The 27,973-nt window shown below is 35.8% G+C and overlaps 1 protein-coding gene across 1 annotated transcript; it reads left to right on the top strand.

Annotated features, from left to right (window-relative positions):
• On the top strand, positions 1 to 24,228 carry LRRD1 (leucine rich repeats and death domain containing 1). The gene is made up of 5 exons (XM_059395751.1): positions 1 to 1,944; positions 6,948 to 7,146; positions 20,970 to 21,131; positions 23,247 to 23,364; positions 24,042 to 24,228. Exons 1-5 carry the CDS (start codon positions 1 to 3, stop codon positions 24,226 to 24,228), a joined length of 2,610 nt encoding a protein of 869 aa, XP_059251734.1.
• Positions 24,229 to 27,973: the final 3,745 nt, after the last annotated feature.

Here is a 27,973-nt window from a genome sequence, read left to right on the forward strand (position 1 = left end):
ATGTCTGAAAAGGAGGGTACTTCAGAAGAGCTAGAAGATACCACTAGTCAACTTAGGACAGAATCTACATCATGGGCAATGGAACCTGAATTTATTAAAGAAACATCAAATTCATTAGCGGAACCTTATGTTGGGAAACCTTCCAACCAGATTTGTGAAACAAATCCTAGAAATGATGAATTAGGCATACATGATGATGCATCAACACTGTCCCTTGAAAATAAGTCTAAGAGAGATGAAGAACAAAGGAAAACTCTTCAATTTTCTGATACAATCACTACATATAAAAGCTTGCAGTTGAAAAGTGATATTCCACAAAGTCCACCATTATCAGTAACGGGGATGGTCGCTGGGTATCAGGCTTTCCCTGGCTTCTTATCTCATGAAACATTAGAAACAATTAGTCCACAGCTCTCTGAAGAGTATCAGAAAGGACTAGATTTAGGATCAGATAACTTTACAGTTAACCTCAAGGCCAAGGGTTTACAAGAATTCCCTAAGGACATTTTAAAAAACAAATATGTAAAATACCTATATTTGGACAAGAACCATATCAAAAGTTTTAAAGGGGCAGACTCAGGTGACCTGTTGGGACTTGAAATTCTGTCCTTGCAAGAAAATGGGTTATCATCACTTCCACCTGAAATTCAGTTACTTCATAATTTAAGGATATTAAATGTCAGTCACAATCAAATATCACATATACCTAAAGAAATATCACATCTTAGGAATATCAGGCAACTCTTTTTTAATGACAATTACATTGAGAATTTTCCTTCTGGCTTAGAAAGTCTTGGAAACTTGGAAATTTTAAGTCTGGCTAAAAATAAGTTAAGTCATATACCAGATACTCTGTCTAGTTTTAAAAACTTGAAGGTTCTCAATCTGGAATATAATCAGTTAACAATATTTCCTAAAGTTCTGTGCTTCCTTCCAAAGTTAATTTCACTAATCCTTACTGGAAACCTGATAAGCAGTTTGCCAAAAGAAATTAGGGAGCTTAAAAATCTAGAAAACCTTCTGCTGGATCATAATAAACTTACTTTTTTGGCTGTGGAAATTTTTCAATTGTTCAAGATGAAAGAGCTCCAACTAACTGACAATAAACTGGAAGTTATTTCACACAAAATCGAGAATTTTAAGGAACTCAAAATTCTAATACTTGATAAAAATTTATTGAAAGAAATTCCAGAGAAAATTTCCCACTGCATAATGTTGGAATGTCTTAGCCTTAGTTATAATAAATTAACGGGACTTCCTAAGAACATCTATAAGCTCAAAAATTTAAGAGAACTCTATGTAAACAAAAATAATATAGTGAGAATACCTGAAGATATCTCACATCTTCATAATATTTTCATTCTAGAATTTTCAGGAAATATAATCACAGATGTTCCCATTGAAGTGAAAAATTGCAAAAAAATAACTAAAGTTGAATTGAGTTATAATAAAATAATGTATTTTCCAGTAGGTTTGTGTGCTTTAGATTTTCTTAATTATCTGAATTTTAATGGAAATTATATTTCAGAAATACCTGTAGATATATCTTTTAGTAAACAACTACTTAATTTAGAGTTAAATAAAAATAAACTACTCAAATTTTCTGAACACTTATGTTCTCTTATTAATCTTGAATATCTGGATCTTGGTGAAAACCAAATAAGGAAAATTCCACCATCTATCTCCAATATGGTATCACTCCATGTTCTTATTTTATGCTGTAATAAATTTGAAGCTTTCCCTATAGAAGTGTGTACTTTAGAAAATCTGCAAGTACTTGATCTTTCAGTAAATCAAATACAGAATATCCCTTCAGATATCTGTAACCTAAAAAGAATCCAGAAATTTAACATCTCAAGCAATCAATTTATATATTTTCCTATTGAACTGTGCCAACTTCAATCATTGGAAGAGCTGAATATAAGTCAGATGAATGGAAGAAAGGTAAGAGACCGATATTTTGGGCTTTGGAGGGAATTTGGCACTGGAGGGGATTAGAATCTAAATTGTAGTATATGTGTGTTTTAAATTTAGCTGGAATATTTTATTTTTTAAAGAAATAGGGTTTTTTTTTTAACCCCAAACATGGTTTTATTTATTTATTTATTTATTTTTAAAAGATTTTATTTGTTTATTTGACAGAGAGAGATCACAAGTAGGCAGAGAGGCAGGCAGAGAGAGAGAGAGAGAGGAGGAGGAAGCAGGCTCCCCGCTGAGCAGAGAGCCCGATGTGGGACTGGATCCCAGGATCCCAAGATCATGACCTGAGCCGAAAGCAGCGGCTTAACCCACTGAGCCACCCAGGCGCCCCCCAAACATGGTTTTAAAGTATATTTCTCAACAGGAAAGCTTCGTAGGAAAGTATTTTATTAAAATGAAATTACAATGAACTAAAGTTGACAATTTTGTAGATTTCTTTTTATTTCAGTTTAATTGTAAAAGAAGTTTTAAAGTTATGAATTATAATGTAAACACATTATTGAAAATTTAGGAAATTGAGAAATGAAATTTTAAAAAATCATTCCAGAAGCTTACCATTGTAATGTAACTATTGGTCAATGATCATATGTTGATACACCTTACTTTTACTATTTTTTTTATGTTTATGGTTTTATAAGCAAGTATAAAAAGATTCTACATTCAATTTTAATTTTAGTTTCTTCTCTTTTCACTTAATATAAGTATTTCCCCATAATATAATATAAACTTCCCAATAATTGTTATAGCTAATACATGATATATGTAACTAATCATCTTTTGTTAAGTATTTAGGGATGCTGTAATTTTTCATCATCATATTTAATGCTGTGATGAACTGCTTCATAAACATAACCTTTTCCACATTTTACTATTTCCTTAGAGAATTTTCCTTAAAGAATTGCTAGATCAACATGAATAAATGTTCTTATAGTTTAGCTTCTTATTTTACTTGAACTGTAAGAATGAATTTTATGGAAATAGTTTTTAAAAATCCAACATTGCGGATTTATATTAAGATCTTAGTAAACTAATGAAAAGAACCTTAGACCTATTATCTGGCTATGTTTAATTTGGCCATTATAGTTGAAATAAGCCCTCTGATAGAGACTGGACTACTATTTAGAACAAGTTTTCCCGAAGTCTGTTCTTAAAAACATCTAGTCCCATGAACTTCTTTAAAAGGGGGGTTGGTGGTTCATGTGATTAAATAGCTTTGAGAAGCACTGGATCCTCCTCTGATAGAATCACAGTGAATGTTAATGTATTAAAAGTTCGGAAGAGTCCTGCACTAAAGAAATTCGTTTGTCTCTAACTCACATTTCTCAAACTTACTTACCCTTTTAAACCTAACAGCTGCTATGTAGTGCATTTTCAGAAAGCTACTCCAGGGAATACTTGCTTAAGTAGCTGGAATTGAAAATGATATGTGTGTTTTTCAAGTTGTTATTGCGCTAAAAGACACTTTTTGTTCTGCGTTATAATCATCAACTAATTCCTTGGCTGATTTATAATCCTTTCTCCTTCTGTATCTTACTGTGCAAGTCTACAAGATTATGACCTTAATTCTTCTCTTAACTTCTTACCATGCTATGCAAGTAGTCCTCAAATTTGTATAACTGGAGCTGATCTCTCATCACTGTGTTAGTCCCGCAGTTCCCAGTCTCCTTGGAAATTATTTGTTCTTTTACTGTCTCAAGCTCAACAGGACTTCAAACTCATCTTTCTTTTCACTGTAAATCCCTTCACAACTTCTCCATTTCTGTTTGTGATGTCACTTTCTTCAGACCTACCAATCTAGAAATCATGGAATCATCTTTCTATCCTTTCCATCACTTGTTATACTGAAAATTACACCAAAATTGTCTCATTTTTCCTCTGAGAAAGCTCTTGGATCTACTCCTTCATTTTTCAGTGTTACTATCTCCAACCTGGTCCATGGTGACCACTCACCTTATGCCTAGACTACTCTAGGAGCCTTTTGACTATTCTCTTGGATTCAGTATCCTTTCTTTCATCAGGACTTGTCAAAGTTATTAGATTTCATTATAAAGAACTGTTCTCAGGAATCCAGATTGCTTATCTATTGCCTACTCATGGCATGTGGTTGCCAAAGGCACCAGTCCCCATCATTACAATCCTGCTTCAAAGGTCACCAAATGGGGGCGCCTGGATGGCTCAGTTGGTTGAGCAACTGCCTTCGGCTCAAGTCATGATCCTGGGGTCCCGGAATCGAGTCCCACATCGGGCTTGCTCCTCGGCAGGGAGTCTGCTTCTCCTGCTGACCTACTCTCATGCTCTCTTTCTCTCTCAAATAAATAAATAAAATCTTTAAAAAAAAGAAAAGTCACCAAATGGGAGCACCTGGCTGGCTCAGTGGTAGAGCATGTTGTGACTCCTGATCTCAGGTTCTGAGTTCAAAGCCCCATGTTGGGTATAAGGCTTACTTAAAAAGAAGAGGAAAAGAACATAAAAAACTAATGATGTACTATATGTTGGCTAACCAAACATAATAATAAAGAAGAAAAGATCACAAGAACAGAAAAATTTTTTTTTAAAAGAAGGAAGAAAAAAAGAAAAAGAGTAGGCAACCATGTAAAATAAAGCTGGATACCCTTAAAAAAAAAAATCATCAGATGGAAAAACGATTTCTAAGAACTCTTCTCAAAAAATATATATGATTCGAAAGATCACTTTGACAACCAGTTTGGGGTAGAGGTAAGATGCCCAAATGATTAATTTATAACAGCAGATAGTCACTAAAACATTAACCTGAAGAAAATGAGTTCAGGTTAATCACAGGGCTTTTATTTCACTAAGTGGAGAGGGCCCAACATGAATTTTCCTTCTGTAGTACCTCTATTATCACATGGTTCTTAGGTACATCCTCTAATAAATGTTGAGCAAATAGTATAAGAATATTATGTTTTTTTTTTTTTTAAAGATTTTATTTATTTATTTGACGGACAGAGATCACAAGTAGGCAGGGAGGCAGGCAGAGAGAGAGAGAGAGAGAGAGGGAAGCAGGCTTCCTGTGGAGCAGAGAGCCCGATGCGGGGCTCGATCCCAGGACCCTGAGATCATGACCAGAGCCGAAGGCAGCAGGCCAAACCACTGAGCCACCCAGGCGTCCCAAGAATATTATGTTTTAAATTAAGTCAGCTCACCTGTCTTCAGCTGACTCCTGTGTCCTAGGGCCAACCATCAAGGGCTGCCATGCCCGGTTGCACATTCTTTCTCCAAACATATCTGCCGCTGCTTCCTATCACCTGTTTTTACTGTTCAGCTTCTTACTGGCTTGTAACTTCCATTCAATCTTATTCATTCTTAAGAGTCGCTATTCATTCTATTCGAGTGCCATCTGCTAGCTGAAGCTTTCTTTTAGCTCTCTGATTTGTGCTGATATATATTCTCTAAACTTCCACAAAGCTGTTATTGTACTCTTTATTTTGGCACTGGATTACCTGTTGTTTAATACTCTTTCCTGGTGGTTTACTATGTGTATATTTTGTCCCCTGAATTAAAATTTAATCTCCTTGAAGTTAGGGGCTGTTTTCTTTTCTTTTCCTTTACATTTAGTATTTATTTATTTTAGGGAATGAGAGATAGAGAGAGAGGGAGAGAGCACGCACAAGAAGAGGGTAGGGTAGAGGGACAGGGAGAGAGAGAATCCTCAAGTAGATTCCATGCTGTGCATGGAGCCTCAGGGTTCTATCTCACATCCTGAATTTATGACCTGAGCCGAAATCAAGAGTTGGATGCTTAACTGACTGAGCCACCCAGCAACCCCTTGGGACTGTTTCTTATGCTTCTTTTATATATAGAAGAACACTGAGCACATTATTCAGCATTTATCTTGTTGTTTGGTTATCTCAGAGGGGTCCATTTATTCAAAATTCTTTGGTTCATTCGTAGAGCTTCCTTTATTTCAAAAGCCACTTGTGATGGCCATATTTTCTCTGAATATGTGCATTTGTTCTTCACCATAGCAGGGTATCTTAATTCCTGTTATTTTGTGACACTTTTTGTACTAGGAGTTTTTTGAGGCCATAATGCCAAGCTGTGTGAGTCCATTCTACAGGGGTTTATGGAGCACTTACTTAAAGTGCATCTTGATTGGGAACATGTACACAAAAAAGTATAAAAAATGACATAATGGGGGCACCTGGGTGACTCTGCCTTTGGCTCAGGTCATGATCCCAGGATCCTGGGATCAAGCCCCACATCGGGCTTTCTGCTTAGCAGGGAGCCTGCTTCCCCCCATCTCTCTGCTCTCTGCCTGCCTCTCTGCCTACTTGTGATCTCTGTCAAATAAATGAATAAAATCTTTTTAAAAATGACATCATGTCATTTAAAAACCAAAGGAAAATACACACAAGAGACTAATAAAAAGCACTGTTGATGAGAAAGGGAATAAAAATGTCAAATGTGGGATGAATAGTTGGGAAAGACTTCAGTGTCTCAAAGCAGGTCATATTCAAGGAGGGAAGAAAGGGATAGTGGTAAGGAACACTAAGTGCTGCAGAGTGAGGAAAGCAGGTTAATAAGCCATGTGGTTAAATTGGTAGCATTGGTCAGACTGGGGAGGTACTTGGATGTTATGCAATATATTATGGATTTCAGCAAGGAAGGAAGTCACAAAGAATTTGTGACATAGTGAAAATATCCCTTTTTGGGGTGCCTGGGTGGATCAGTGGGTTAAAGCCTCTGCCTTCGGCTCAGGTCATGGTCTCAGGGTCCTGGGATGGAGCCCTGCACCGGGCTTTCTGCTCAGCAGGGAGCCTGCTTCCTTTCTCTCTCTTCCAGCCACTCTGCCTGCTTGTGAGCTGTCTGTCAAATAAACAAATAAATAAATACCTTTAAAAAAATCCCTTTTTAAGACCCCAAAACCATCCTTTCATTTGATTTTAGACAAAGTTTTAGTCATAGAAATATTTATTTAAAATGTAATTGTTTAATCTTTATTACAGTTAACAAGACTTCCAGAAGAACTGTCTACTATGACTCAACTTAAAAGACTTGATATCTCAAATAATGCAATCAGAGAGATTCCAAGAAATATAGGGGAATTGAGAAGTTTGGTTAGTTTAAATGCACACAACAATCAAATAAGTTATCTGCCACCATCTTTTCTATGTTTAAATGATCTCCAGCAACTAAACTTGAGTGGTAAGTGCCAAGTGTAATCAATAAGCATAATCAATGAATATTCATGTCTAGGTTGCAAATTTTGCTGAAAAGACAGAAAAGCAGCCAACATAATGCATTAAGTGCTCATTGGAAGGAAATGGCTTTCTTAGGTACAGAAAATAAGAGCAAAGCATAAGGTCCACTTGCTTTCCTGAAAGAGGTTATAACCCACCTTGGGGAACCTTAACATGTGAGTAAGAGAGATAATGACAGGCAGAAAGACAGAGGCAGTATGGTGGGGTGAGAGCACAAGAGAATGCTCGCTGTAGTTCTGGGAGTGTTGGGAAGACTATACAGATCGTGGTTCATGCTGCTGGTGGGTAAGAGTGTTGCTGGGACAACAGTAAAAGAAAAACAGTCAAGAAACCCACAGAAGTAGGTTCGGAGCTAAGAGACAATCACTAAACAATTAGTATGCTACAAGTCACCAGCTTTTACCGCCAGATTTGAAGTTAGAAGGGCTGAGTTCAAATCTCATTTAGTCTGCTTTTTCCATTTATAAAGTGAAGCTAACCAGAATACTCATGCTATGGATTTGGTGTCAAACTGAATGAGATTTTGAAAGCAGGTAACATACTGTGAAAGCATCATTCAAGCAAAAAATGTTTATATACTCTTGTGAATTAATTTTGTCACTAGTGAATTTAGGAAGGCTGAAAACATTGAACCTCAGTGTTTTCATCAGCAACACAGATAAGCAGTAACTTCTGCTTGTTCATGGTGAAAAGACAGAAATGTGGAAATATAATTAAACAAAATTTATGGAAATAGCTTCACAAATGTGAGGTAATACACCAATGAAAGGGATTTAGAGATTGATTCCTTTCTTTCCTCAGAGCACAGGCTTTGGAGTAGCCCAGATCTTAGAATTCTAGCTCCATCATTCAATAGGAAGTTTCTTTTTTCTTTATGTTAATCTTCTGTTGTTTTCTAGTCTGGAAATGAAAATAATTTCTATTCTTTAAACTATGAGGATTAAATGGTTAATCACTAAGCACAGAAAGAGATACAGGTTTTAAACAGATGTGAGAACTTCTCTCCAAGGAGCCCAAATAACAAATGAAAGGAATGTAGACTGACAGGATAACTGCTTGTGGTTGTCCTTGTGGAGGACAGACAGTTCTCTTGCCTCATAGTTCTCTCTGCAGGCACTGATAATGCTATCAGTCAGGCTTTCCTCTTCTCCTACCTGTAAGATAGCTAGTTACATTATCATTGTTGTATCTATTGTTTACAGACGACATCCGTTCTGATAGGTCAATGCTTGGGCCAAACAAGTTGCTAAATATTTTGAAAAGCACCACTGCTCACAAGTACTAAAGTAACAGCTGCTGAAAGGATTCCTACCTATAGCCCCTCTCTCTTTATCTCTCACTCTCTGCCCTTTGTTGTTGCCAGTTTTTAAAAACACCTTTTTCTGAAGTATAAATATATGCTGAAAAAAAGTACACATTGTATCAAGAAATTAAGATTAAAAGTAGAATTACCATATAATCCAGCAATTCCATTTCTGGGTATTTATCCAAAGGAAAAGAAAAGAGTAACTCAAAAAGAAGTATGCACCCCAATGTTTATTGCAGTATCATTTACCTAAGTGTCCATCAATGGATGGATGGATGGATGGATAAAGAAAATGTGGTGTAAAAAAAAAAAAGAAAAGAAAATGTGGTGTATATATACACACTTACACACACGCACAAACACACACACGGTGGAGTATTATTTAGCCATAAAAAGAAGGAACTTTTGTCATTTGCAACGACATGGATGGACCTTGAGGGCATTTTGTTAAGTGAAATAAGCCAGACAAAGACAAATACTACAGGATACAGGATTTCACTTATATGTGGAATCTAAACAGAAGTAAACTCATAGATACAGAGAACAGACTGGTGGTTACCACAGGGGAGTACAGCATGATGACCACAGTTGTGGTCTTTTTCCTTTTTTTTTTTGTTTTTTTTTTTTGTTGAAGATTTTATTTATTTATTCGACAGAGAGAGATCACAAGTAGGCAGAGAGGAAGGCAGAGAGAGAGGAGGAAGCAAGCTCCCTGCTGAGCAGAGAGCCCGATGCGGGACTCGATCCCAGTACCCTGAGATCATGACCTGAGCCGAAGGCAGCGGCTTAACCCACTGAGCCACCCAGGCACCCATGATGACTACAGTTAATAATACTTTTTGTATTATCTCAAAGTTGCTAAAAGAATAGACACTAAGAGTTCTCGTTGCCAAAAAACCCTGTATGTTGTAATGGATGTTAACTAGACTTACTATGTTGATCATTTTGCAATATATACAAATACTGAATCATTGTTATATACCTGCAGCTAATGTTATATGTCAGTTATCAATTATCTCCCAATTTTAAAAGAAGTTCATACTGTAAGTATATAGCTCAATAAATTTCTACACACTAAAGAAACCCATAATTTTAGGACCTAGATCAAGAGATAAGACATTCCCAGAAACCAGAAACCCCATCTTGTACCTTTCCAGTCACTTCTTGCCGTTCTCTTAACCAAGGGTAAACACTATCATGAGTTCCAATAGTGTGTCTTAAATGAAATAATAAAATATAGGGTGCCTGGGTGGCTCAGTGGGTTAAGCTGCTGCCTTCGGCTCAGGTCATGATCTCAGAGTCCTGGGATCGAGTCCCGCATCGGGCTCTCTGCTCAGCAGGGAGCCTGCTTCCTCCTCTCTCTCTCTGCCTGCCTCTCTGCCTACTTGTGATCTCTCTCTGTCAAATAAATAAATAAATAAATAAATAAATAAATAAATAAAAGAAATAATAAAATATATACTCTTATATATGGCTTCTTTCACTTAACATTATGTTTGTGAAATTCACTCATACTACTCTGTGTAGTCGTGAAACATTCACTCTGAATAATATACTGAATATACTCTGAATATACTTTGCTTTACTTATTCTGCCGTTGATGAACATTTAATAGAAAAGCAATTATTTTCTTGTGATCAGATAACAAACTCCTTATGATTTCAATCCTTTTAAATTTTTTGGGACCGGGGCGCCTGGGTGGCTCAGCGGGTTGAAGCCTCTGCCTTCGGCCCAGGTCATGATCCCAGGACCCTGGGATCGAGCCCCGCATCGGGCTCTCTGCTCAGTGCAGAGCCTGCTTCTCTCTCTCTCTCTCTCTCTCTCTCTCTCTCTGCCTGCCTCTCTGCTACTTGTGTTCTCTGTCAAATAAATAAATAAAATCTTAAAAAAAATTTTTTTGGGGGGGACCAACTTTATGGCTTAGCATATAGGGTACCTTGATAAACACACATATACTCTTTCAAAAGTATATTCTGAAAGAGTTAGCTACAGTGCTTTATGAATATCATATAAGTCCAGGTTGTGGATAATTTTGCTGGTATCTTCTGTCTTTACTAGTTTGTTGTCTTAAAGTGTTAAAATCCAAAACTATGGTTGTGGAATTATATATTTTTGGCTTTAATTGTCAATTATTTTCATGTATTTTGAGGAACTGTTATTAGAAAAATGCACATATATGATTATCATGACTTTCAGTTCTAATGAATTTTTTTAATTACCTGAAATCCCCAAATGCCCCTCTTTATCCCCAGTAATAATCTTTTTTTTTTAAAGATTTTATTTATTTATTTGACAGAGAGAGGTCACAAGTATGTAGAGAGGCAGGCAGAGAGAGAGAGAGGGAAGCAGGCTCCCTGCTGAACAAAGAGCCCGATGCGGGACTCGATCCCAGGACCCTGAGATCACGACCCGAGCCGAAGGCAGCGGCTTAACCCACTGAGCCACCCAGGCGCCCCCCAGTAATAATCTTTATTTTGAGGATAAAATAAAGAAGATAACCACTCCAGGCTTTTTACACTTGCTGTTCTCATGGTACATCTTTACTATCATTTTACTTTCAACATATGTGTCTTTATATTTAAAGTACATCCCTGGTAGACAGCACCTGTGTTTTTATGCTCAAAATGCATCTCTTATAGACAGTATATATAGTTCGGCCTTGCTTTTTCATCCTTTAATGGCAATCTCTGCCTTTTAATTGGGATATTTAGTCAGTTAACATTTAAGGTAATTATTGGAGTAGTAGGAATTATTTGTTTTTAAAGATTTTATTTATTTACTTGAGAAAGAAAGAGACAGCACGAGTGGGGGAGGAGGCAAATGGAGAGGGAGAAGCAGACTTCCTGCTAAGCAGAGAGCCCATCATGGAGCTCAATTCCAGGACCCCAAAGATCATGACCTGAGCCAAAGGCAGATGCTTAGGCATCTGGGTCACCCAAGCACACCAGTATAGTTGGATTTAGATCAGTCATTTCACCAGTTGTTTTCTGTTTCTCCCCATGTTAACTCTTTTTCTGTCTCCATATTGAATGAGGTTTTTTGTTTGTTTTTGTTTTTGGTTGCTTTCCAGATCTTTGGTTTTTAGCAGTTTGACTATGCTGTGCCTAAGTGTATTTTTTTAAAATTATAATTAAGGTGAAATTCACACAATCTAAAACTAACAGTTTTAAAGTGAACAACTGATGGCATTTAGCACATTAACTAGGTAGCACAATATACCATTAACTCTATCTAGTTCCAAACATTCATCAATTCCAAAGGAAACAATTACTCATAAAGCAGGTGCTCTTTCTTCTCCCCTTCCTTCTCCCTCCGGTAACTTACAATGCGTATTGCATCTCTGTAGACATACTTAATACCATGGATATGTCATATGAAGAGAACTGTACAATAAATGACTTCTTTAGACTGGCTTTTTTCCACTTAGCATAAGGTTTTCAAGCTTCATCTATATTGTACCTTGTATCACTAGTCCATTCCTTTTATGGCTGAATAATATTACACTGTATAAATCCTCTATACTTTGATGATCCATTCATCCTCTGATGGACATTTGGGTTACTTTCACCTTTTGGCTATTGTGAATAGTGCTCTTATGAACACGTACACACATGAGTTTATTTCAGTACATTTTCAGTTCTTTAAGTTACATCCCTAGAGATAGAATTCCTATGTCATATGGTAATTTTATGTTTAATTTTTTGAGGAACTGTCAAATTGTTATCCACAGAGGTAGAACCATTTTACATTCTCACCATGAATGTACAGTGATTCTAATTTCTCCATATCCTTTTCAATATTGTTGTTTTACATCATTTTGGATTATAGTTATGCTAGTGAATCTGAGTGGTATCTCATTGAGGGTTTGATATGAATTTCCCTAATGACTAAGGATTTGAGCATCTTTTTTAGGTGCTTTTTGACCACTTGTATATTTTTTTGAGAACTGTATATTGAATTCCTTTGCCCGTTTTAATTTTAATTTTATTTTTTAAAAGATTTTATTTGCTTATGGGGGTGGGGAGGCAGAGGGAGACAGACAAGCAGACTCTGTGCTGAGCTCTGAGCCTGTCACAAGCCCCAATCTCAGGACCTTGAGATCATGGCCTAAGCAGAAATCAAGAGTCAGACACCTCACTTGCTGAGCCACCCAGGCACCTGTCCTTTGTCCATTTTTAAATTGGGCTTTAATTGGGTTATTTTGTTGTTGAGTTAAAGAGTTCTTGATATATTCTGAATAGTAGACCCTTATTAGATACATGTTTTACAATTATTTACTCCCATTCTATGGGTTGTCTTTCCTTCTTGATAATGTCCTTTAATACATAAAAGTTTTAAAGTTTGATGAAGTCCAATTAGCTATTTTTTCTTTTCTTGCTCCTGTTTTTGGTGTCATATCTACTAATCCATTATCAAAATCTAAGAACATTAAGACTTCTCCCTTATGTTTTAAGAGTTTTTATAATTTTATCTCATATTTAAGTTGTTGATTCATTTTGAATTAATCTTTATGGTGTGAGATAGGGATCCACATTAATTCTTTTGCATGAAAATCTCTAGTTATTCTAACATCATTTTCTGAAAAGATTATTTTTCCTCTTTGCATGGTCTGAGAACCCCTGTCAAAAATTAATTGGCCATAATATATGGAATTATTCCTGGACTCTCAATTCTGTTCCATTGGTCTATATGTTGAATTTATGCCAATCTCATACTGGTTTGTTTGTTGTTTTTTTTTTAAGTTTTTCTTTAAATTACAGTTAGTTAACACACAGCGTAATATTAGTTTCAGTTATAAAATACAGTGATTCAAACCTTTCATACATCACCCGGTGCTCACCACAAGTGCAATCCTTAATCCCATCACCTGCTTAACCCACCCCCCACCCACCTCCCTTCTGGTAACCATCAGTTTGTTCTGTTTCTTGGTTTGTCTCTCTTTCTCTCTTTTCCCCCTCTTTGCTTGTTTGTTTTGTTGCTTAAATTCCACATATGAGTGAAGTCATATGGTGTCTTTCTCCGATTCATTTCACTTAGCATAATACTTTCTAGCTTCATCCAGGTCACTGCAAATGGCAAGATTTCATTATTTTTTATGGCTGAGTAATAATCCTGTGTGTGCGTGTGTGTGTGTGTGTGTGTGTGTGTGTGTGTGTACCACATCTTCTTTATCTATTCATTAGTTGATGGACATTTGGGCTGCTTCCACAATTTGGCTACTGTAAATAACGCTGCTGCTATAAACATCAGGGTGCATGTATCCCTCTGAATTACTATTTTTGTATTCTTAGGGCAAATACTAGTAGTGCAACTGCTGTCTCGTAGAGTAGTTCTATTTTTAACTTTTTGAGGATTCTCCATACTGTTTTCCAGAGTGGCTGTACCTGTTTACAACACCACCAATAGTGTACAAGGGTTCCCCTCTCTCTACAACCTCATCGACACTTGTTGTTTCCTGGTGTTGTTGATTTCTGACAGGTGCTAAACTGTTGGCCATCTGGATGTCTTCAGAAAAATGTCTGTTTGCATCTTCTGCCCAATTTTTTTTTTTTAAGATTTTATTTATTTATTTGACAGAGACACAGTGAGAGAGGGAACACAAGCAGGGGGAGTGTGAGAGGGAGAAGCAGGCTTCCTGCTGAGCAGGGAGCCTGATATGGGGCTGAATCACAGGACCTGGAGATCATGATCTGAGCCAAAGGCAGACACTCAACGACTGAGTCACCAAGGCACCCCCTTCTGACCATTTTTAAATTGGATTATTTATTTTGGGGTGTTGTGTTTTACAGGTTCTTTATATATTTTGGATACTAACTCTTTATTAGATATGTCCTTTGCAAATCTCTTTTCTCATTCTGTACGTTGCCTTTTTGTTTTGTTGATTGTTTCCTCTGCTGTGCAGAAACTTTTTATTTTTATGTAGTCCCAATGGTTTATTTTTGCTTCTGTTTCCCTGGCTTTAGAAGACATAGCTAGAAAGAATTTGCTACAGCTGATGTCAAAGAAGATACTGCCTGTGTTCTCTTCTAGGATTTTTTATGGTTTCAGGTCTCACATTTACATATTTAATACTTTTGTGTCTGGTGTACAAAAGTGGCCCAGTTTCATTCGTTTGCATGTGGCTGTGCAGTTTTTCCAGCACCATTTGTTGAAGGGACTGTTCTTTTCCCATTGGGTATTCTTTCCTGCTTCGGTGAAAAATTGGCCATTTAATTGTGGGTTCATTTCTGGGTTTTCTATTCTGTTCTATTGATCTATATGTTTATTTTTTGTGCCAGTACCTCACTGTGTAGACTACTACAGCTTTGTAATATAACTTGAAGTCTGGAATTGTGATGCCTCCAGATTTTTCTTTTTCAAGGTTGCTTTGGCTATTTGGGGTGTTTTTGCTTCCATACAAATTTTAGGATTGTTCTAGCTCTATGAAAAAATGCTGTTGGTATTTTAATAGGGATTGCATTAAATCTGTAGATTGCTTTGGGTAGCGTAGACATTATAACAATACTTGCTCCTCCAAACCATGAGCACAGAACGTCTTTTCCATCTCTTTGTGTCATTTTCAATTTCTTCCATCAGTGTTTTATAGTTTTCAGAGTAAAGGTATTTCAGCTCTTTGGTTAGATTTATTCTTAAGCATCCTATTGTTTTGGGTGCAACTGTAAGTGGGACTGATTTCTTAATTTTGCTTTCTGGTGCTTGATTATTTGTGTATAGAAATGCAACAGATTACTGTATGTTGATTTTGTCATAGTGTTTGGGTCACTGTAACTCTGTAGTACTTTTTGAAACAAGAAAATGTTCCAACTCTATTTTTCTTTTGCAAAATTGTTCTGTAATTTGGGCCCCTTGCAATTCTGTAAGAATTTAAGAATCTGGTTTTCCATTTCTGCAAAAAAAAAAAATTAGAATTATAATAAATATTGCACTGAATCCCTAAATTCCTTGCTCAGATGCCAATCCATAAACACAAGAGGACTTTCCATTTATTTAGGTCTTAAGTCTTGAACCTTGATTAAGTTTATTCCTACATAATTTTGATGGTATTGTAAGTGAAAACTGTTTTCTTAATTTCCCTTTTTGGATTGTTCATTGCTGGTATATAGAAATAAATGATTTTTGTGTGTTCATCTTGTATCCTACAACTTTGCTAGATTTGCTTATATGCTTTACTAGTTTTTGTGGACTCTTTGGGATTTTCTAAATAGTATCATGTCATCTGTAAATAGAAATAGTTTTACATGTTCCTTTCCACTCTGAGTATCTTTTATTTCTTTTTCTTGACTAACTGGGCTGGCTAGAACTACCAGCCCAATTTTGAATATCAGTGATGACAGCAGGCATCTTTGTCTTATGGCTATATTAGGGACAATTGTAAGGGGAAAGCTTTTAGTGTTTCACCTTTTAGTAGGATGTTACCTGTGGGTTAATCATCAATACTCTTTCTTAGGCTGCTTGGCTGACTTAGTCAGAGGAGCATGCAACTCTTGATTTTGGGGTTTTAAGTTCAAGCCTCACGCTGGGTTACAAACATTACTGAGAAAAAGAAAGCTTAAAAATACATACATACATACATACATACATATCCTTTCACATACTGAGGGAATTCCCTTCTATTCTGAATTTGTTGGTTTTTTTTTTTTTTTTGAGTGTTGAATTTTGTTCAGTGGATTTTCTGCACCAGAGATTATCATATTTTTTCCTCCCTTTTTTCTCTTAATGTCATGTATTACACTCCCTGACTCTTGGTTTGGGGCTCAAGTCATGATCTCAGGTCATGAGATGGAGCCTGGTGTCAGTCTCTGTGCTCAGCTCTGAGTCTGCTTGCCATTCTGTTGATCACACAGACCAATCTTGGTATAATGTGGGAAGGAACTATACAAGGTGGTGAGTAATAAGAGGCATCATTGGGGGCTGACAGATAGCCCAAATTTGTTAAAGCAGGCCCAGATGATTTCATTGGTGAATTCTATGAAGTATTTAAAGAAGGAATAATGCCAATTTCTAAAATCCCCTTTCATAAAAGTGATGATAAAACACTTTCCAACTGGTTCTAGAAGGTCAGCATTACCTTGATTGTATAAGAAAGGAAACTTAAAGACCAATATCCTATGTGGGATTTATCCCAGAAATGCAAGTTTGGGCTAACATTAAAAAACCAATGTGAGAAACAAACTGAGGGTTTTGTAGGGCAGGGGTGTGGGGGGTTGGGTGAGCTTGGTGGTGGGTATCATGGAGGCACGTTTTGCATGGAGCACTAGGTGTGGTGCATAAACAATGAATTCTGGAGCACTGGAAAGAGAAAAAGAGAAGAGAGAAAATCTAAAAAAAAAAAAAAAATCCAATGTAATTCACCACATCAATAGAGTAAAGAAAAGTCATATGAACATCATACTAGATATGTAAAAGCCCATGACAAAATACAATATCATTTATGATTTTACAAAGCAAATGAGCAAGACCTCTTAGAAAATAAGGAATAGAAGGAACTTTCTCAACCTAAGAAACAGCATTTGCAAAAAGCTACAGCTAGTATCATACTCAATGGTAAAAGACTTAACTATTTTCCATTGTGATCAGGAATAAAACAAGGCTGCCCTTTCTCACTACTCCTCTTCAACATTATACTGTAAATCCTAACTAGTGCAACAACCACCACCACCACCACAACAAAAGAAATTATAGGTAAACATATTGGAGAGGAAGAAGGGGGAAAAATGATCTCTGATTATAAAGACAAATGGTCTAGGTAGAAAATCACAAAGGATCTACAAAAAAAAAGCCTCTTGAACTCGTGAGTTTAAGCAAGATTGCCATATACAAAGTTAATTTACAAAAGTCAGCTGTTTTTCTAGTAAATGTATACTACCAATGAATGATTGATAAGTGAATGCTTTTAAAAGTACCACTTAAAATAACACCAAAAAAACATAAAATAGGTAAAAATCTGACCAAGTATATGTAAGGTCTATATGCTGAAAACTATAAACAAGACTTAAATACAGGGAAATACAGTACTCATAAATTGGAAGACTTGATATTATTGATATGTCACTTTTCTCCAACTTATTTTTAAATTCAACTCAATTCCAATATACATCCCAGTAAAGTTTTTTATTTCAGAATTCAATGAGCTAATTCTAAAATTTATATAAAAGGTAAAAGAAATAGAATAGCCAAAATTATTTTGAAAAAAAGAACAAAGTTGAAGGACTCATATGAACTGATTTTTAAAAAAATTTATTTATTTTTAGCATAACAGTATCATTATTTTTTCACCACACCCAGTGCTCCATGCAATCCTGATTTTTAAGCTTTATCAAAGGCTATGGTAGTCAAGACTGTACAATTGGCAAAATGACAGACATAGATCAATGGAACAGAATAGACAGTGTAGAAACAGACCCATGCATTTATGGTCAATAGATTTTTGACAAATATGTGAATGTAATCCAATGTAATTTTCAACAACTGGTGCTAGAGCCAGATGGTCACAAGCCAAAAATAAACAAAATAAAATAAAATAAACTACAACATTAAAAACAAAACAAAACAAAACAACTTTATCCACACCACATACCATATAAAAACCAACTGAAAATGAATCACAGACCCTAAATGTAAAAAGCTAAAATGGGGGGCACCCGGGTGGCTAAGTTGGTTAAGAGGCTGCCTTCGGCTCAGGTCGTGATTCCGGGGTCCTGGGATCGAGCCCCGCGTCAGGCTCTCAGCAGAGAGCCTGCTTCTCTCTCTGCCCCTCTCCCTGCCACTCTGCTTACTTGTGCTCTCTCTCTAGCTCTCAAATAAACAAATAAAATATTTAAAAAAAAAAAAAGCTAAAATGGTAAAACTGCTAGATAAAAACATAGAAGAAAATATTTTTAACTTTGGCAAAGATTTCTTAGACACAGCACCAAAATCATAATCCACAAAAAAAATGGATTTCATCAAAATTAGAAACCTCTGGGCGCCTGGTTAAGTGACTGCCTTCAGCTCAGGTCATGATCCTAGAGTCTCTGGATTGAGTCCCATATCACATCGGGGCTCCCTGCTCAGCAGGAAGCCTGCTTCTCCCTCTCCCACTCCCCTCTCATGCCTCTCATGCTCTCTCTCTCTCTCACTCTCTCTCTGCCAAATAAATGAATAAAATCTTTTTTAAAAAAGATATTATTTATTTATTTGGCAGAGAGAGAGAGATCACAAGTAGGCAGAGAGGCAGGCAGAGAGAGAGAGGGAGAAACAGGCTCCCTGCAGAGCAGAGAGCCCCATCCAGGGCTCGATGCAGGGCTTGATCCCAGGACCCTGAGATCATGACCTGAGCTGAAGGCAGAGGCTTAACCCTCTGAGCCACCTAGGTGCCTCCTAAATAAAATCTTAAAAAAAAAAAATTAGAAACCTCTACCCTTCAAAAGGTGTTGCTGAAGACTGAAAAGAAAAGCCACAGACCAGAAGAAAATATTTGCTGAATACATAAAAAGTAATTCTCAAAAGTCAATATTAAACAGTTGACTCAATAAAAATTAGCATAAATTTTGAACAAATACTTTACAAAGGATGTATATGAATGGCAAATAAGAACAAGGAAATATACTCAAATCACTAATCATGAGAGAAATGCAAATTAAATCTACAATGAGATTTTTTGTGTGTGTGCAAAAAGGAGCTTTTATTAAAGCGCTGGGATAGGACCTGTGCGCAGAAAGAACTGCTCTAATGAAATCTTTCTCTTAGAATAACTGAAATTAAAATCTGACAATACCAAGAGCTGTAACTGCAACTCTGATACAATGGTGGTAGGAATGCAAAATGATACACACTATGGAAAAGTTTCATAATTTCTCATAAAGTTATATATATATTTACCATACAATGCACCAATCACACTCTAGCTACACTTTCAAGTGAAATGTAAATTTATTATCAATAAGAAAAAACTGAGTGCGAATATATAGAGTGGTTTTATTCATAATCACCAAAAAGTGGAATCATTCAAAACGTCTTTTAGTTAGTGAATGGACGATGTATGTACATCCATTTAATGGAATATTTCTCATTAATAAAAAGGAACAAACTATTGGTACATCATTAACCACCAATAAAATAGCAAATGTATTATGCTAACTGAAAGAAGCCAGACCCTAAATACTAAATGTTATGACTTATATATATTATACATAAGCATTAAAACATATATATTTATAGTTATGAGCTTATAATGTACATTATAAAACCCCATATACATATATACATATATATATACATACACCCAGAAGAAATGAGCAAAAGTAGTATCCTGATCTTGATTTCTGAATGCCATTCTTCATTGAAAGGAACCATTTTAGGGCTATAAATAATATAGGGCTTCCTTTAGGGCTATAAATAATATAATTATAAATTTATAACTAATAGGCAAACTTATGGGCCAGTTCCTCTCTAAATGTTCCTCTAAACTGCAAAGTCTTACCTTGTTAGTCATCACAGTTTTACTTTTTATGTTCAGTTTATATTGGATTAAGGTGTCTTGAAAACATTACATTTTAGGGAAGTAGAGTCTGGTCCTTGAGGCTGGACCAGACTTAGTAACTCACTTACAAAAAATATACAGTACGGACAAGAAAAAAAAGCAAAACATTATGCCAGAGAACCCTGGCAAGACACTGTTTTAGCCAAGGGATCAAACATAACATTGCTAGTAATGTCATATGGGTATCAGGTACCCTTGCCATGATGTGATGAGAGCTCTTCACCTCTGTGGTATTCTTTCCAGAAACCCATCACCCTAATCTAATCATGAGAAAATAGATAAACTCAAATTAAGGAATATTCTACAAAAGTACCTAATCAGTACTGTTCAAATGTCAAGATCATGAAAAATAAGGAAAGACTGAGCAATTGTGTCTCAGACCAGAGGAGGCAAAGAAGTCAGAACCGTATGCAATGTGTTATCCTAGAATGGGTTCTAGAACAGAAAAGGACACTAAAAGAAAAAAACTAATAAAATCCAAAATTGTCTGAAGTTTATTTAATAGTAATGTGCCAATGTATCTTAGTTTTGACAAATGTAATACAATAATGTGAGATGATAACATTAGGTGAAACTAAAACTGGATGAGGAATATATAATAATTTTCTACAATTTCTGTAACGTGCTGTAAATCTGAAATTATTCTTAATAAAAAGTTTATTTTAAAAATTGCCATCATACCTACTCTGTAAAGTCCTTTCATATATATAAGAGGACAGCTTCCTATTTCATTTTGCCATCCTCTGAGAGAAAAGAACCACAGCTCTGTTTCTATATTTCCTTCTTCTCACTCCTAGCAAGGAAACAAAGATAAAAGTTTCTATTTGGTTTATCTGTCTGCAGCAAGACACAGTAAATGCCCTATAAGTAGTTGTTACTTATCTTCAGATTTTTCTTTATGCAGAAAGGTATACTTCAATTGTAACTTCTTTTCTACTAGGAAATAATCTGACAGTTCTGCCTAATGGTATCCACAACCTTTTTTCACTGAAGGAGATAAATTTTGATGATAACCCCTTACTGAGACCTCCAATGGAAATATGTAAAGGAAAACAATTGTATACTATTGCACACTATCTACAGAGGGCAGATCAAAGAGATGGTAGGTGATGAGTGAGTGACCTACTAGCTTGTAAGTCATTTTCTAGTATTGTCTATAAAGAGATCGTATGCTTTCATTAGAGGTTTTCAATCTGGCAGAGACATTAAAGCATTTATCATCTTCCTTTTCTGAAGGTTAGTTGTTTATTTTTATAATTCAGATTATTTAATCTGGGTCTACACAAACTAAACCATTGAAAACAGGCAAACCCAAGTGGAGGGCCAGGCTGCTATCCATTTATTGGCCTCAATACCCTTCCACAGTTTTCTCATCACGGTTGTGCTGACTTAAATATCCCACACAAAAACTTCTTCCTGGGTTCTGATCTGTAGCACCACATGTAGTTGCTCTAAAACTCTCATCTGGCCTTGAAGAAAATGCTTAGATCTTTTCCAGAGAAGCCAGTCAGCTTTTGGCCCACTATGATCACCTGTCTGCAGTCGTGGGTAGTCTTCATTCTTTGCCCTTAAACATTCCTTTGGTTGTCTCTGATTATTTCAGAGAGCAGGTCCATTTTCTTTAAGATCCTTCCACTGCACCAGATGGAGACTGGTCTCTTCAAGCCTCTGGCATAGAAATTTCTTTCTTTGGGGCTAAATTTCCGAAAAACTAAGTTTTCTCCTGGGACTCTGATTATGCTTCTCACTGTCAATCCTTAGATTGGACCCAGAGTTTGGTCCTCCAATTCAAAGAGTACTTAAGAAGTATTAAATCATTTTAGTAAGTATGGATCCAGATTTGGGGAAAGTACACAAAATCATCCTTCTACATCATTCTAATATGTTCCCTGTGTGTAATCAGGAGTTTATGTCAGCATAATCTCATAGTCTAGTGAGATGGTCACTAACAATGTACAGTCAGTCCTCTTTAAGCCATGGGCATGGTTACTAGTTAGAAGTTTCTTTAAGAATTGGGCCTCATTGGGCGCCTGGGTGGCTCAGTGGGTTAAGAATTGGGCCTCATTGATGAAAGGAAACTAAGAGATAAAATTAAAAGCCATAGTAGCTGTTTTTTCTAATTACTTCTATAATTTAGAAGTTTCCAAGAATCCATAAAGTATTCCTTTTAGGTAATAGGAAGAGAATTTAGAGAAGTGGCAATAGATAAAGTCGGCAAAAATAAGAGAACCCTAGCCATTTATATCCTTTCTTTATATCCAAGAGGCCTTCATATTCCAGGCACCCAAAGAGAGTGGAGAGGAAGTCATCATGGGAGATATATTTATTCTCCGGTTAACAAAGAACATGGGGTTCCTTCCTTGAAATTTGGCTTAGGACATTGGGCTTTCATCTATATCATTAGCATACAATCTAGTCTGAGGGACTGAGATGATTACAGAGGGGTGGGAGATTGCTAGTTCTTGAAAATTCCCAAAGTACCTTAACAGTAACAAAAAACAGATCTAGGGACACCTGAGTGGCTCAGTGGCTTAGGCTGCTGCCTTTGGCTCAGGTCATGATCCTAGGTCCTGGGATCGAGGCCCACTTCGGGCTCCTTGCTTGACCAGGAGCCTACTTCTCTCTCTGCCTCTGCTTGCCACTCTGCCTGCTTGTGTGCGTGCGCGCTCTCTCTCTCTGATAAATAAATAAATAAAATCTTTAAAAAAAAAATAGATCTAGTTCAAATTAGCTAGAAGCTTTTCTTAAAAAAAAAACAATAACTAAAAACTCTCTACTTATATCTAAGCCAGCATTCATTAAATAAAGTGATTTGATATCAAATATACATACATATACTATATTTATAGTAGATGTAAACTTGGTTTTTTTAAAGATGGTACATAAAGAAGCTATAATTAAAGCTAGAATCAAAGGATTCTATCAAATCCTCAAGGAAATAAAGAGAGATTTTGAAAATCACTTTGAAGCTGCTTATAATATATTTTTAAATGGCCATTACATGTTGATTATTCAGATTTTGGAAGAAAATAGAACAAATGCTTCAAATTTCAGTTTGTATATTAGGTGTGCATCTTACTTTTCAATTTTACTTGACATAAATATTTGAATTAAGGGACCGAGATATAATAATAATGCAAAATAGAGTATGGTTTTTTTTAAAGAGTATGTTTTTTTTAAAAGAAATGACTTGAAACTTTTTTATGTTCAAATGTAGAGAAAATCCTAGAGAAGATCTTCAACATAGTTGCCAATAACATCACTGAAACAAGTTTTAAGTTTTTGTGTCAAAAATTAAACCTGGTCATCTCAGAAACAGATATTTCTTCAAAGAGGTATGTATGAAGAACAACAGGCAGTATAAGCTTATTCTCATGTTCTGATTTATATCATTTTGAAAATACAGGGTTTGAAACATCATATTAACATGAATTCTAATTTGCTATAAAAGACTCTGATGTTAGTTTATTATATAGTTGAGAACCATGTGGGTAATGTAGTTAAGAGTAAGGGCTCCCATGGCAGACTGCCTAGTTTTAAACTACAAGTAGTTTTGTGACCTTGGATAAGTCCCTTAACTTCTAGGTACTTCACTTTCTCCACTGGTAAAATGGATATAGTTACCTAAGAGAGCTGTCATGAGATCAAGTTATAAAGCCTGCAGTACTGTAGCAGTAATACACTGCCTTAGAATAAATAACCCACAATTATTGTTTTGAGATCCTGAGTATCTCTCTCTTAGAACTGAAAGTTAATTGAACTGATTTTCTACAAGAAACAAGTGTTGGCATGAAGCTAACATCCACCATTTGCCAAGCTCTGTGTTAATTTTTATATGAACTATCTTCACCAATAATTTAATCTTCATTTCAAATTGGTGGTAGATTGATTTGAAATCAATTTCTGGTTCCAATCACTGGTAAATTGATTTGGAAACCTAGGTATGTAATTTTTAAGTAACTTAAATATTCTTAATTGGTAATTAAAATAATATTATCTTTAAAATTTTCAGCACTGTTTCATTAAGTGAGAGAGTCCGCCAAGCACTTGATAGGTGGAAAACGGATAGTAACAACTTGTCACTAACTACTGATGCTTTAAGAGACCAACTAACTCGGGCACTAACTATGATAGGAGCATATGAAATTATGGACAAAATAACAGCTTTAAAACTTTTTACATGTGCAATTAAATTTTGAACAGTGTACCCATAATAAAAACTGAGAACTTCTGATGTATGTATAGAACTGAAACTGGATATAAATGAATTACATGTTGTGCGTCTTTTCATGCATTCCTAAGAGATAATGACAATTTACGGCTATGACTTTAATGTTACCATAATAAAATATCACAGACACTGTTTTATATACTTGTTCTGTTACCTTGGAATTATGATAATTTTTAAAAAGTAATGATTCCATTTAAAAATTCTTTGTTATACAATGTCTTTATACAACCCAAGATTTATAGGTAATAAGGTCATTTGTATCTTGTTGGGAGTTACAAAGCACAGCAATTTTGTTTTAGATGCCAGCTTAAAACCTGAAATGAATGTACTATCCCTACTGTTCCTCCATCAGGAACAGGATAGCTCTGTTAAGCATAAAGCATAGCCACGGTCAGTAATCCTCTACAGATCTCTTTCTACTTTTAATGGGGTTACATCCTGATAAACCCACTGTAACTTGAAAATAACAAAAGTTTATCCATTCATCTATTGGTGGACGCTGGGCTGCTTCCATAATTTGGCTGTTATTGATAGTGCTGCTACAAACATAGGGGTTCATGTATCCTTTTGAATTAATGTTTTTTTATTTGGGGGATAAATACCCTGTAATGTGACTACTGGATCATAGGGAAGTTCCATTTTTAACTTTTTGAGGAAGCTCCGTACTGTTTTCCTCAGTGACTGCACCAGTTTACATTCCCATCAACAGTGCACAAGGGTTCCTAGAGACCAAGCAAAACTGTTTGGTCAAATCTCTTTCCGCTGCAAAGATTAGAACCTTTATCTAGGTAAGCTATAAAAACAGAAACAAAAACCTGCTCCTGTAACTAAAGCTAGAGAAGACCCAGGTGAAACTAGTTTTGTGTTAAGTGTGAGAAAGAAAGTGCATTGTGTTTCGGCTCTGGGGGCAAAAACTGTTTAAAATCATTTTATTAAAATTCTAGTGTACTAAGAGAAGAGAATAGTTAAAACTGTAGTTTTTAGAGAGTGCGAATATAATGCATCTTAAAAAAAAGTTTGGGAGGCTTACTGTTGAATAATCTACATAAACAGATACAATTCAAAACCTTATGTAATTTTCACAATTACTATTCTGTGACTTTTCTGATTTAACTAAGCAACTTTCACAAATATCTGAAGCAATAAAATCAATTAAAGGTTTCATTTCTGTAACAGAAAAAGTAAATCAGTAACTTATTTGTGCTAAGAAAATTTTTATCTTGTGAAAAGTAGGTTGTCAAAACAAAAATGCATTTCTTTGGCTTTCTATCTAGCTAACACATTTTTTAATTTGACAGAGAGAGATCACAAGTAGGCAGAGAGGCAGAGAGAGAAGGGGAAGCAGGCTCCCTGCTAAGCAGAGTGGGGGGGGGGGAGCTCGATCCCAAGACCCTGAGATCATGACCTGAGCCAAAGGCAGAGGCTTAACCCACTAAGCCACCCAGATGCCCCCAGCTAACAAATTTTATTGATAAAAAGTTAATTTCCATTCTTAAAGAGGAAGTTAGTATAATTTTTTTTTTCCTAAAGAATGAGGGCTTTCTGCTTTTTTGTCACACCTACATTCAGAAACTGAGCAGTATCAGGATGCTTTGCTTTTCACCTGTCTCAGATTCTATTTTCATTTTCTCAGGCTCTTCTCTGTGACATAAGATGCCTGTTGGTAGTTCACAAATAAGAAGTTGATTTATTTCTTTGTATCTAGTATTCTAGAAAAGGAGTCCAAATAGCTTGGTTTGTATTGATATATCTTAGTAGATTATAACCAGAACAGGTAAGTATCTTCTTTTATACCTAATCTTATTTTTACAATACTGATGATAAAGAAAGACAAATTTAAGCACCAGGAAAAGGCAGTTGTTCATCCTAAAGCTTAGAACATAGCACAATCCACCCATTCATGCCCGGCTAGGTTAGGTTGTATGTGGTTACAGCTACTGCTATTCTCTACAACAAACCCTTTCCTTTATTTTCCTTCTTGGCATCCTATCAGACTACATCTCCAAGCTTCCCTTGTGATTATATAGGGCTCCTGTGGTTGACTTCTCTGAATGAAATCTAGGCAGAAATGATGGAAGTTGCTTTTAGACCTAGCTCCTAAACAGATATTCCATTCCCAGTCTGGCTGGAGATCCTGGGCAATGAAGACCCACAAAACTAGGAAGTCCCACTCCCTGAGTCTCAACTCGGAAGACAGCCCCTCAACTAGGCATAGCTCTTTTGCACTGCTGAATAAGTGAGAAATAAATTCTTAGTGAGGGTCTGAGGTTTTGGGGTATTTCGTTATAATAGTTACCCTACCCTAACGATAGGGTTAAGGCAGATAGGGAATAGGGCAGATGAAGGACTGTCCTAGTGCCAAAGCTGTGGAAAAGAAACAGAGATTTGTAAGCATTCTATGATGTAATAAATACCCTCTTATTGGTAGAATTAAAGGAAGAATTAGAAAAACTAAGAGAAAGCTGAATTTTCTATACAAGTCACCAAAAGAAAAGTGTTTGGTATATAGAAGATACTTAATCTAATAACAGCTATTAATAGAGTTCCATTTAACATTTAAACATTTTAAGTCCTATTAATCTTTAGGACTATTACTATGCCCTATGAAACATAGCTGAATTTTCCAGTTTACCTTGGATTATTATCACGTGTGCTATACCTCTATTTTATTATATTTTAATTTGAAAACATGATAAAACAACAGTAAAATAAGCAGGAAACAACATAATAGCAATTAAATCTGGGGGGACTGAGACAACACTTTATTTATTTATTTTTTTGCTTATTTGTTCTTTTCATTTTTTCCCCAATAAGTATGTTACAAAAAGAGTAAAAAAGAAGTCACATAATCCTATTCTCTTAACACAGCCAATTTAATGTTTGCAAGTTATCTTTCACCTTGTATTTATAACCATATACATATAGTTTGTTTCATATAACAAACAAATATACTGGGATTTGGAACCAAACAATTTTGCATCTCTGCTCTGCACCTAATTAGCTACTTCGTCTTGTGAAAGTCATTTAGTCTTTGCCTTGATTTTTCCCATCTGACAAAAAAGAAAATTCCCAGGGTGTTGTATTTTAATGAGGACGTAATGTATATAATGGATTAAATGCAAAAAAATCAAAACAGTGTCTAGCACATGTGTTTTTATTATTAGCAACTATTAATATATATTAAAATTTTATCTTATCATACTTCCCCATTTTCCTATGTGGTCTTCATAATTATTTTGGTAGCTATTCCATCTGTTCTTTAATATTCCATCATGAAATATAGTAAGAAAGTACAGTTGACCCTTGAACAATGTGAGGTTGGGTGCTCGCCCTCAGTGCAGTTGAAATCTGTATATATAATTTTTTAATTCCCCAAAACTTAACTACTAATAGCCTACTGCTAAGCAGAAGTCTTACCAATAACAGTGGATTAATGCATATTTTATATGTTATATGTATTATATATTGTATCCTTACAATAAAGTCACCTAGGAGAAAAGAAAATGTTATTAAGAAAATCATAATGAGGGGCGCCTGGGTGGCTCAGTGGGTTAAGCCGCTGCCTTCGGCTCAGGTCATGATCTCAGGGTCCTGGGATCGAGTCCCGCATCGGGCTTTCTGCTCAGCAGGGAGCCTGCTTCCCTCTCTCTCTCTCTGCCTACTTCTCCATCTACTTGTGATTTCTCTCTGTCAAATAAATACATTAAAAAAAA

The sequence above is a fragment of the Mustela nigripes genome, chromosome 4, assembly GCF_022355385.1.
Source record: "Mustela nigripes isolate SB6536 chromosome 4, MUSNIG.SB6536, whole genome shotgun sequence".
Lineage (NCBI taxonomy): Eukaryota > Metazoa > Chordata > Mammalia > Carnivora > Mustelidae > Mustela > Mustela nigripes.

Excerpts from the sequence above, each read along its gene's own strand:
- LRRD1 (XM_059395751.1), top strand. The coding sequence starts at position 1 with ATGTCTGAAAAGGAGGGTACTTCAGAAGAGCTAGAAGATACCACTAGT. Across the intron at positions 1,945-6,947 it reads GTCAGATGAATGGAAGAAAG|TTAACAAGACTTCCAGAAGA; the intron begins GTAAGAGACCGA and ends TCTTTATTACAG. Across the intron at positions 23,365-24,041 it reads ACAGATATTTCTTCAAAGAG|CACTGTTTCATTAAGTGAGA; the intron begins GTATGTATGAAG and ends TAAAATTTTCAG.